Source organism: Mixophyes fleayi, chromosome 1 (assembly GCF_038048845.1).
Source record: "Mixophyes fleayi isolate aMixFle1 chromosome 1, aMixFle1.hap1, whole genome shotgun sequence".
Taxonomy (NCBI): Eukaryota; Metazoa; Chordata; class Amphibia; order Anura; family Limnodynastidae; genus Mixophyes; species Mixophyes fleayi.
In genome coordinates, this window is record NC_134402.1 from 254,579,339 (window position 1) to 254,592,325 (window position 12,987).

Here is a 12,987-nt window from a genome sequence, read left to right on the forward strand (position 1 = left end):
CAGTTCTACCAATATTCTTGATACATACTGAAGTGAGTAACACCATAGACTGTGATAAGGTTCTGGAAATTATAGTGCTGAATACAGAGTGCTGATGTGGACAGTTAGAACAACTACTTAAATCATTATATCAGCATTAGAAATGGCTAAAACTGGAATATTTTAAGCAACAATACACCCTTTACTGTTGATAAAATCTGTCCAAGTTTTAAAAAAGAAAAACGCATATACAATACTCAGGGCCATCTTAACAATATTATGGGCCCCCGGGCAAAGCAGTGCACCGGGGCCCCTACATATATATATATATATATATATATATATATTTGTTTTATATATATATATATATATATATATATATATATATATATATATATATATATATATATATATATATATACATATATATATATTTGTTCTCCTTTTCAATAAAGCTAGTTTTTGTATCCTGCACATGCGCGCTGAGTGGCGGTCACCGCGCATGTGCCAATATGGCGCGGCTTTGTTATAAATAGCCGCAGTTTATGTAAACATGTATATCTTTTGCTCCTGATGAAGTCTTGGGTGTTACAAGACGAAACGCATTGAGCATTATCCAGCGTTAGTTCCATTACCTCATGTGAGTGCTTTTATATTTTTTATTAAAATATTTTTGCATACACATTGAATTATCTTCTTTTTTCAATCTTATGCATTTTCGCCACGTGTATGAGGCTGGGATTGTGAAGTCATTGATGTTGCATATGTCTTAAGTACCTAGACGTGAGATCTACATGATTTTTGGTACGCAGATTTTATTACACATTTGTTGCACTCATTTGGGTGTCCTGTATATGATAATCTGAGACAACAATCTCAGACACTTCATAGGATTGTGGGGTATTTGGTGAACGGCCCTTACCAATTACATTTCAGTGTTACACTATGTTTGCTCTTTTCATATTGTATGACTGATTGGAGGAGATTTGGAGGACTATAAGAACAGCAGAGACTGCTCCATTTTTTCCTGGAGACCCATTGCTGCTTACCTTACGGTACGCATATTATTACGCATTTCCACCTTGTATATTTGATATTCCACTTAGAGGCGCCCTGCCTGTCTTTGTATTACAATATATATATATATATATATATATATATATATATATATATGTATAGAGATACAGATATAGATATATAGAGATAGAGATAGATAGATGTATTTGCTCAGTGACCCTTGAAGGTTTTTTTTGCAGGTTTTTTCTTTTGCAGGATTATTTATTCCAAGTAAGAGCCCTGCCTATGGGGCCCCCTTGCCCGTGGGGCCCCCGGGCACCTGCCCATCGTGCCCAATGGAAAAGATGGCCCTGACAATACTGTGTTCTTTTAAAAAAAACGAGGCCTGAATGTTATCAGTGGCTTAAAAAAAGTTCAAATGTTTATTATACACTCTTCACACAATTACAGGGTCTTACTAAGATTACAATGTTACAGGGATCATATTAAATCCATGTAATCAAGCATTTTTCATATCTCCATTTGGGTGCATTACCACAACCTTTCTTTATATCTGCTGTACTCCAAAGCAATCTTAAAACACTAACCAAAAGAAGTTATTGTGATAATAAAGATCTTAAGACTCATAAAAAGAGTAAATGAAGTATCAAGAAGCAGGTACAGACTGTCTGCAATACCAGATTGGACAAAAAACTTAATTACACAGTTGTTTAAGTTAATATGTGCAATTCACTAGTCCTCTTTGTAGTAATGAGACATCTTCCATACTACTGAGGTTTAGAAATAGTGTGCAAAAGCAGAGTATCTTGTAGAAGTAGAGGCCAGAGCCACAAACTGGGTGGATTCTACTGAGCTCCACCTCTACACCAGACACTTAAATACTTACATATGGACGATTTTACCTCACCTTCAGTGGATGTAGTAATGGGCTTAGTGTCAGTCATGGTTAGTGTGACAGGTCTCACTGCACCGTGATGGGGTGATGGCGCCAACACAGGAGTGAAGTGGCCAGGCACCTTCCCTACGACTTGCCCGCTGCTGTTAGGCTGAAAAGAGATCATAAAGGATAAAAACATTATTATGACATGCTCTATATTGACAATTGTTAAAGCATTCTACTGATATTGCAATATTTAAAGTGCCGCTGCTGTTTCAGCTATCTGCTGCAACACAAAATCCCTGATTGTCCCTCAGCAGATGTCTTCTAGGTTTTCCATGGTCCCATGATTTTAGTGTAGGACTACAGATTTATTTACTACTGACAATCATTTTGCCAAAGGTTTTTGTCTTTAGTATCCCAGAGATAGTAACAGCCTATGCTGCAGAGATACATTAATACATAGTTCATGTTCTGCTCCAAAGATGATATAGATTATGTGGAAGATTCGGTGTACAATTATTTTGCTTGCTTATTAAAAGATGGCCCTATCCACAATGTAATTGGTTATATATGAAAACAGCCGATTTACAACCTTTAGACTCTTGAATTCTTGAAATTTCTGGGCAGAGGCTTATTCCTAACCAGAGGAAGAATAATGAAATCCTTTATAAAACAAATTAAGTGAAGTGACATTCAAGAGGCAAACAGAAGAGTTAAAATTGAAAGCAACAGAGGGAAGGTTATATCCATACATGCTGTCAACCAGACTAGCAGCAGTTGCTAATGTGTCTATTGAAACTGTCACACAAGACAAAACAATAGAAAAGACTCTATAACAAGCTACATAGAATTTCATCACAATAGTGTCATTCAAACACAAAATAAATCCCTACAAGCATTTAAAAGAAATTGTATATGGAAAAAGGGCAAAGAGTAGCCTAAGAGATGTTTCCTGGTGTCTATAGTCTATTTATTTAGTGATATTTTCTTAAAATACACAGTTAGCACTCAGGGCACTTAAAAGGGGTGCATAGTTTGTTCGCCTCTGCTTGTTAAAGTATTCTCTATTTTTATTTTAGGTCGTAGCTAACCTTTAGTTCACAATCATAACAGCAAAGAATAGCACTGGATTTGCAATGGGTGGAGCTCAGATTAGTTGACATGAGAATAAGTCAGAGCATTTGTGTGTGTACATATACAATATATATATATATATATATATATATATATATATATATATATATATATAGAGAGAGAGAGAGAGAGAGAGAGAGAGAGAGATACTTTCTGAAAATGTGTGCTATAACATTCAAATATGTGAATGTGTCAAACTCTCGAAAGCTGGACAGGATAAGATATAAGCACTCATTTACTTGATACTGCTATCTTTAAGTGACTTCTTCCTGTATTCCCTAATAACTCTGCAATCTGAATATCACACACAATGCCAGGGCAATTGTAGAGTTGAAGCTGCTCTAGACATTTTAATGAATTAGTAATTGTGCACCACCTATGCTAATAGCCATTCTCCCATTATTTTTACTGGGGAAAAAAATATATGATTTGTAAAGACTAGCAGCAAAAAAAATGTAAGAGTAAAAAAAATTAAAATAAAAAGAACATAAAAAAATATTAGCTGTGCCCTTAACGGTTCTGCTCTAGACATTTACCTAGTTTGCTTGTATGTTAAACACAGCTTACAGAGCTAGGAAGTATAAAAGCTTGTAGGCACTCTGACAATTTCTTTCTATTGGGATCCCAATCGTATATTGTTTTGTGGGATTTTTACCTAGAAAAACTATGACTATTACATTCTTTTATTTATTTAGATTTTTTACATGAGATCTTCATTACATTTTTTAAGCAGAGACTTTAGAAGGAAAAACATTTGATTCTTTCTTCTCGGTCCCACATAAGACAGGAAAACCTGCTAAAAGTACAGTTTGATCTATTTGCCACTAATGTGCTGACACAGAACACTTGGTCAGGAAAAAAGGTCTTTACAGATGGAACTGCTGCCTTTTTGTTTAACTTCGCCCTGTGTAAATATATAATGTGATGGTAAATATTATTACTACTATTCCTTTATTATTTGGACTGGGATTTTTCAATAAAACATGAGTCAAAAAGAAAACAAATACATTTTCGTTTGGATCACGCAACATTTTCTCTCAAAGAGAAAAATGTTTGTGTGTTTTGCTTTGTGCCATGTTTGAGGAAATGTGGAAGGTCCAGAATATATTTTTACAAGTGTGGCATGCCAGTCTGAGAACATAATATTAACGTGGATACATTCTTTATGGGATACTGACACAGCACTCTCCAGCCATGGACTGTCGGCGTGTGCAAGTGCAGGGTCAGTCCTTTCCTTTTGCTCTGGACTCAGGTGTTATATTGCAGCAAAGAGCTTTCCAACATTGGCATCTGGCAGCTTGGCAAGCTTTGGAGCCAGTTGTGATCACAGCTTTGGGGCTGCCTTGGGGTACGCCATTTGTCTTGGAAGCTAATCAAGTTGTAATCATTGTTTTGGCCGTAAAAAACCTTTTGTTTTTCTATAGTTAGAATATTCACACACTAACCATCTCTTCGATATGTCTGGAAATGGAGAGACACTGCCATTGTGAGAGTCAAATAACGTAACTTCACTTGAGCCTGTAATAACTGAGCTGCTATATAATGGTGAGGAACAGCTAAAATTGCAATTAGTGGGTTGCCAGACAAAATCCACTGAGTAGAGTGAAAGCACAAGCTGAATGTTCACTCACCAATAAAACCTTCCACTTTCATCATCATCATTTATTTATTTATTTCTATAGCGCCACTAAATCCGCAGCGCTGCACAGAGAACTCACTCACATCAGTCCCTGCCCCATTGGAGCTTACAATCTAAATCCCCTGACATACACACACAGAGAGATACTAAGGGCAATTTAATAGCAGCCAATTAACCTACCAGTATGTTTTTGGAGTGTGGGAGGAAACCGGAGCACCTAGACGAAACCCACGCAAAGACGGGGAGAACATACAAACTCCACACAGATAAGGCCATGGTCGGGAATCGAACACTTGACCCTAGTGCTGTGAGGCAGAAGTGTTAACCACTAAGCCGCACTTTATAGCATAAAACCACTACTTTTCTTTTAGGCACTGTTATCTGGACTGCACTTCTACATGGCCACACCTGTTATGCGTAGTAGAGATGAGCAAAGTTTAAATTACCCAAAATCCTAATTTTAGGGCAGAACAAGCCGTTTTGTAGAGGTGCAAATATGAAGCGACACAGAATATATAGCCTATGAAGAGAGCTTGGTCAATTCATTCTGCTGTATGGAACAAAGATGATAAGGGGAACTCTGTACATAACACTTGAATTTAACGTATCATATACTTGCATACACTTGTGCTTGGAGAGGCGAGTCAGGGGTGTTCACATGTACCTTCAGTACAGTAGGGACATGAAGACCCAATTCAACCAAATCCCTTAAGAGATCCTTCCAATTCTGTCTCACACTCATGTTTAAGATCTTTGCATGTCCCATAGGCCTTAAGTTTCCAATTTGATGATTATGACAACGGACAAACTAGATTTAAAGTTGCACAGAAACTAAAATAAGTTCAACTCAAAATACAGCCATAAACATGCGGAATTTGCATTTTTATGTCTAACTCTAAACTAAATGTCTAAATATGCACCTCAACCTATCAAAAGCAAAAAAAAAACAAAACACTACATTGCAGAGAAGCATTTGTGTAACCAATGCCTAGTTATACATGATCATCAGTATTATCTCTTATCCTCTGTTTCTGTGCTTTCAGTTACTCTGCTTTTCTACTACTGAATGTGGACATGAACCGTGGATTGTTTATCACCCAGTTTGTTCTAGTTCATAGTATGCAAATAAAACTGACCGCTCCGTTTCTCTATTAACACAAAACAGGAGCTCTATAGCACTAAACTAATTTTTCCCTTACATATTCGATTGAATGGCATAGCTGGTTTAGTATAATCAGTGCAGTGGTAATGTAATTACACCACAAAATTGCTGTGGGGACTACAAGACAGCTCAGTTGCTTGTCCTAACAATTTAAATGAAAGTATTACTGAGCGTGACTGGGGAGGAACAGTTCATTCTAGGTAAAAGCTGGCATGGTATCTGTTATTTCCATCTGCAGCGCTGCAAACGGGAACTCTGACACAGATGCAGAGATATTTCAGTACAGGAAGGCTGCACATTCTGCCCAGATGATATTATATCTCACATATTTTCTGTCTTAAGAAACCATGTTTCCTTGAAAGAAGAATTTTTTGTGTAGATCTAAACAGCTAGTTTGGCTTTGTTTCTATGAACTGGTATTGACAAAAATCTACCATGTAATTTGATACATTCAGAAGAAATAAATGACTACATTTTACAGTGTCTTAACACTTTTTTTTTTTACTTTGAGCCTTTTTTATTTCAGCATTACTGTGTTTGAGTTCGAAGTTTGCATATAAAACCGTTAGAACCGTAGTATTACACAATGTAGCCATTAAGCTTGAAGAATCTCAAACATGCTAGAAGCAGCTTGAACATGGTTCAACCTAGATGCTTTACTTCAATTTTGCTCTTACTTTTAGTTTGAGAACAAAACTTTAAACTTCAGGACTGTTTCGAGAACCAATTGTGACCATCTCTAATATGTTGAGCTTGATAATGAATCAAAAGAAAAAGTAATGACATTTCCTTATAAAAAGGATAGTCAGTTTATTTCCTTTATGTTACTTTAAAGTATATAATAAATGCAGTGTTGTTGAAAAGCAGGGGCCTGTAGATGAATATGTTTATTAGGTCTATTACATGATATGCACAGTGATTTCTTCTGCTGACACAAGACTAAAACCAATTGATGCGTGTCTTGAAGCCAAATAAACCACATTGCACAGTATGTTTCATTAGACCTATTGAGAATTTTTACAGCTGTTGCCTCACTTTGCAGCAGATGCTTTGCTTTCTGACCTTTTTGCAGCACTGTCTTCTACATCACATTATGTAGCATGCCAGCACATCTTGTATTCCTGCTGTTGCTGTTTGCAGCCCTGAGATCCCTTAACTGAGGCTGGGTACATATCTATGTAATTATCAGGCGGATCACACGATTCCGTTTGGTCAGTTATTGAAAGAGTGTGTACGCTCCCACGATCATGTTTTATCATACCAAAACGCATCCGTTGATTTGGTTTTATAAACTTCCTAAGAATCACAATCAATGATGGAATAATGTTGGTCAAATGTGGAAATGTGTAGGCACTCATGGCCAGCAGTGTGGGCAGATCTCTGTGTGTACAGAGTGATGATCTTTTCAGCAGATTGTTATGAGAGATGAAGATCACAGATCTGAAGGTAAGTTGCGTAGATGCATGAATCGCCATGCCCATTGGGACTTCCAATCGTTTGTGAAATAGTTACAGAAATTGCATTTAAAGTAAGATTGCATAGGTGTGCACTCTGCTTGAGTAAATGACGCACAACATTTATGTTCATGTACATATTGTCCCTGGTGTATCTGTAAGCGCTACGGAATATGTTGGCGCTATATAAATAGATGATGATGTTCACCCACATTTTTCAGTCTCGGAGAAAATATTTATCTTTTGCATCAATTTTACATTTCAATACAGGTCAAACACCTACAAAACTGACAGTTGTCTTTAAATGACTAATTTCCTTTACTTCCAAGAGAATCTCCCGAAATGTTTTAGATATGTCACTTCATTTAACCTCTCTTTTTTACTTATTCCTAACTTCTATTTTTATGTAGAGAGATGAGATTTCAGTCTTCAACATGATTCTTGAACAAATCATACGTAACGTTTTCAGTTACAGCTGCTAATGGACAATGCACAAACACTAGCGTATTTGATAATGTAATATTTCATGCTAGTTTGGTGTGCTTTAGAAATTGTGAGTTTAATGAATAGACAACAAGGACTCCCAGCCAAACTAAGTTTATTTGTACCTTATTGGTAAGCAAGGTTGAAGTGTTTGTCACATAGTGTAGGCATCTGAATTAATGTTTTAATGTATAAACCGCTGTATGTTATTCCCATAGTGTTCACTTTGTCTAAACATTTTGGGCACAGTGATGGCCGTGTGCAAGCAACAGTGTCTCAGTGTTTACTTTTGTGTAAACAAGGTATGTTAAGGTGACTGTACAGTTTTCCAGACAAACACATGTAATATAGTCAGACACAAGCTGTATGTTTGGGCTGCTGCATCATAGAAATGCCCCATAGATATCTGTAACAGCAAGTGAAAAAGCACATTTCCTGCAAATAAATTGTATTAATAAACTTAGCAGTAATTACAGAATAGCATATATGCAGTTGGAGCACAATTTATGTAGCCAAACTGCATGATCCGATTCCCTCCAAAACTACAGCGTAGCACTAACCCCACCAATTCCATTGTATATCAATCAATGCTGGTATTGCACATGTTCCACAGCCAAATCATTGCTGACCTGTCAAGAGCAACATAACTATTGTAACATTCCAATTTACAATATGTTCTTTTTACCCTATTCAAGCCTCAAGCCTTGTTACATGATTAATAACATACTTTTGTTCTACAATATCAGCCTTGGTTTATAAACAAATACAGACATAAACATAGGCAATTAGCTTTATTATACTGCTGGGCAACAAAAGGGACAGGCCAATTGACTTTTGCTGCTCTTTGTTTACAAATGATCATAGCAAGCTAAAATAGCAAGTAGATAGTGCCAAGACATTTTCTGCAATAAATCCAAAGACTCTCAGAATATATCTATTGTAGCAGGTCGCTGTGAAAGTAGCAAACAAAAGTCCCAGAAAAGCTATCTTTCTTTCATTCAGTGCTAAAAAATAAAAATAATCTGTTTTTCTTTAAATTTTATTCTTTAGGCATTCAATCAGTATACCTCCCAAAATTGTCACACAGATAATTGGGACAAATATAATGTGTTGCCATGTGCACATCTCTTCAGAAGTGGTGGCCGCCCCCCATCATCATTCCCCTACCCTAAAAACACCTGGTGAGCGAGGACATAACTCCCAGCTTCCCATAAGTCAGGACAGTCCTCTCAAATTGAGACAGCTGGTGGTATGAATCAATCATAGAGGTTTCCTTAATAATTTTTGCTCTGGAGATTTCTCTGGGACATATGCTGCCATTTATCTTATGTTATGTGTATCATGGGTTGTCTGAAAAACACTTTTTCTTATAACTTTTTTGACCACTTCAGTGCCACGTGGCCATATGTAGTTTGTGAACTACAACAAATTGTTCATGAGAACTATAATTTGGTAATTCGCTGTCACTGTCTAAGTTAAATGGACCTGTCATTCGATGACTTGTGCACTTTCAGTAAAGCGGGCTCTATTCTTGTATAGAATATAAAAGAGCCATTTACACAAAAGTAGAAGCTCCGCTTATTGGAGAGAGAAATAGGCAGCCTTAACATGAGTTCAGGGTTGGCATTACCACTAGGAGGCCACCTAGAGTGCCAAAGTTTCGGTTGGTGTCTAAAACATGTAAACATTTTCTTTCCAGTCCATTCCACCTGCTTCTTTGCACCTTGTAGAGCAGGTGGGCATAGAAGGGCGATGTCAGTCTCTGTGGAGATGTGATCATACATTAACGCTGGTTGGAGCTGCTTCTCCATGTCAATGATGTCACTAGCATGTTCCTGGTCACTGATCATCACCACTCAGAAATGCTCAAACTAGACACCTATTGTTTCTCTCACTGTTAACTGCTCCCTCCCCCTGATAATCTCATACCGGGCAAAATGCATATCTAATATATATAAGCCTAGCGGCATGTGTTAGTGTGTGTGTGTGGAAAAAACTATTTTCTCAGAAAGGGCTCATCCAATTGACCTGAAATTTGGTATACTGACATTATTTGACAAAAAAATTATAATAGTGAAGTCAGTTAACTTCCATCATCCCCCCTTCCCCCCGTGGGAGGGGTAGTAAAGGTTAAATTTACCAGTTAAGGGCTCAAACTCTTGACCGTGTGGGTATTTATTTACCAGAGCCTGTGTTTGGTCATGGACAATTGTATGTCGCATTTTCACGAGTAAGAAGAAGCAGTGATGTGAAAGTGCAGGTTATGAATACTGCCCTTCAAGGAAGACTGATTGAGCACAGCGATAAGGTGTTTAGCAAAAACGTTGTGTATCGAGAGGTTTTAGAACAGTAAGACGATGGAGATTAAGGATGTGGCGTTGAAGGATGAGGTGGTGGAGAAGAATGATGAGGTGGTGACATGTGGACAAAACCAGGGCGCTTACGTCGGGAAGTAACGCTCTTCCCCTGAGGAGGCATGGCCTAGCCCCAAATGCATGACAAGAACCTTTTTAACACCTTAAGTAGCTTGATTTGACTAGAATGCATGAGTATCATGCACGGGTTAACTTGTATATCATATTTCCCAACTGTCCTGATTTTGGGGGACTTTCCAATGTGCTCAGGACTGTGCCCTTACTGCATGGTCAGTTGGGAGGTATGTGCCGTTTCATGCTGCTCTGTTAAACAGCATGAAGAGGATGCAGCGTGCACCTTCATTGGTGTGTGCTGATATCTAGTTCTACATACAATCAGGTACATAACTGTGACATGCCCTCATTCCATGGAACACACTGATCTGATCCAGCCACCTGTGTCTATCAGAAATGTGCTCCCATTGCAATCACTGTGCTATACCAATTAGTGCATGTCAATATATAAATGTTGCTCTCCAATGGGCAAATGTTCATTGAACATTGTAGAACACTTGACATTACAATGACAACTGCACGTATAAACCCTCAGATTCTCTCAGAATAAATACATAAATAGGGGCATATATAAAAATTAGCACACATGAGAGACGTCATCCTATGCAACTTTTAGAAATGCTCCCATTTATAAAGTTTCTGTAAAATGCGCCTTTAATCACATAAATTTTAAAAATGCATAATATACTAAACATTGAATAAACTAGATGACACAATGACCTAGTCATATATTCGAACAATGTGGCCACACTGTGATATACGCCTTATGTGTTGTGTAACACAATTTAGCACTGAAAACCGTGGAGGCCGCATGAGGCTTCCCAGCTGCTGACAATTCCACACACTGATGTATTTGTTATAACAAAGAGATAACTATTCTGAACTCCTAATGACATTATTTTCTTTAGGGCAATTGTGGAACTTCTTGGATATAAATTTAAAGGGATGCCATTAGCAAAATCATAAAAGGACATAACTCTTACAATTTAACAAAGAGCTAAGTTCAGCTTTACTATATATCCATGCTAAACTCTACACTTAGCCATATCATATATTGGTTGTATGGATTTTTACATGTGATAGCTGGTTATACTTGTCTATCTTCCATCCACATTTTCATTCTTTAGTACCCTGGAGCAGTCTCACTCCTGGGCTTGTGTAAAATAAAATAATTTTATCCTATTGTTTACTTTAGATAATAATTGCATTAGCTGTATCAGTTTGACAATAGGCAGCTGATAACAGTGAAACAAATGGTCTAAGTACACACTGGAGGTTTTTCAGCCAATTATCAGGCCAAACACCTGATAAACGACCATTTAGCCCAATAGGGCATTAGTGTGTATACACAATGAAAGAGAGTCATTCTAAAGTACAGATAGAGGTTTCATTTGATTGTTCGTTCTGCTTAAAAGTCTTGTTCCAACCACCTTCCGATCCTGCAGTGTGTATGCACTGACACGACTGAATAGGGACCTGTCACTGTGTCTGTGTTGTTAAATGTAGAGGGAGCTGTAGGTGGATTTATTCGACCGTTCGTTCTGAGACTGAATATTTAGTTTTAGAGTCACAGAAGCTGATGAAATTTATAATGACATTGTGGAAAAGGCAAAGTTTATATCATGTTTTATAATCAGTGTTACAGGAATGACCGACTACACTGCTCTTATGTTAGATGAAGAGCACAGATCTGAAGGTAAATCATGTATAGTGTGTACACATGAATCGCCAGACTGATTGCAACCTCAGTCGTTTGTAAAATCATTAGTGAAAACAAATTGGTCGAAAGTTATTGCAGTGTGTACCTAACCTTACACTAACTGAAAAAGAACACTATTTGAAATCAATTTGTTCTTTTCTTCGAATGCTATAATTTTTTTCTTTGGAGTAAGACCAGAATTGTTTTCTTTAATAAAGATATTTTTTTAAAGAGGGTTGGGTAGTGTATGTGTTTTATTTAACTAAACACTGTTTTAACATATGGAGTATGTCTAGTTCAAACTTTTCTAGATATTATGAACAAGAGGTCTTTTGGACCCCTTATCCATTATGGAGGAACTACAAAATCCATTAATCCATTAACAGAAGCTAGTACCACTTCCTGCTTGCTCCAGCACATTAGAAGCAGCCTATCAGTAGCAATTAGTACCACTGCAAGGGGGCGTCTGCTGTCTGCTAATTAGCCGGAGAGGTTTGCTGGAGGGTGAGGATTAGGCTGCCAGGTGCTAGCTGGTAGCAGGGCCGTAACTAGGGCTGTGCTATAGGGGCAACCGCCCAGGGCGCAACGCTGAAGGAGGGCGCAGTTTAGAAATGTTTTAGGTTAATTTGGTTAAAATTGAGTGCTAAGAGGGCGGCATTTGTCTTTCTCGCCCCAGGCGCTAGAATTCTAAGTTACGGCTCTGTTAAATTGAAAAAAAAAAGTGTACTGAATTTAAATTATGATAAAATAAATAGATCAAAAGTTCAATAAAATTATACTGCTCTTTTAAACACTGCCATCTTCTTCCTGTGTGGTGAGAACAATTGTTTATGTGACCTCTGCTTATTTGTGCTATTTAACAGCTGTGCAAAACCTATGGCTGAATAACATAATAATCAAATGCTAAAAGAAATACTGCCAGATAGTCCTGCCACGTATAGGCCTCTGGGAAGCCAATAAAGACTAGAAACTTCCACACTATTAATAATGCCACAACCGGCTGAGAATGTATAACTGGACTATTTTTTTTTCAAAATATGAACTAAAAACAAATTCAGCTCAAATATGATGTTAACCAGGGGAACCACCATCAACTGTGCCCTTTGAGCGG

General features: G+C 37.5%; 1 protein-coding gene and 1 long non-coding RNA gene across 9 annotated transcripts in view; one reads left to right on the forward strand and one right to left on the reverse strand.

Annotated features, from left to right (window-relative positions):
- Nucleotides 1–12,987, forward strand: part of LOC142152777 (uncharacterized) — a 100,634-nt gene that overhangs the window by 73,067 nt on the left and 14,580 nt on the right. The window lies entirely within an intron of this gene.
- NFIB (nuclear factor I B) overlaps nt 1–12,987 on the reverse strand; it is a 350,292-nt gene that overhangs the window by 42,897 nt on the left and 294,408 nt on the right. For all 8 annotated transcript variants that reach the window (XM_075209724.1, XM_075209697.1, XM_075209715.1 and 5 more), the window contains one exon: nt 1,904–2,042. In XM_075209724.1, coding sequence (XP_075065825.1) covers nt 1,904–2,042 — 139 coding nt within the window. The remainder of the gene's footprint in view (nt 1–1,903; nt 2,043–12,987) is intronic.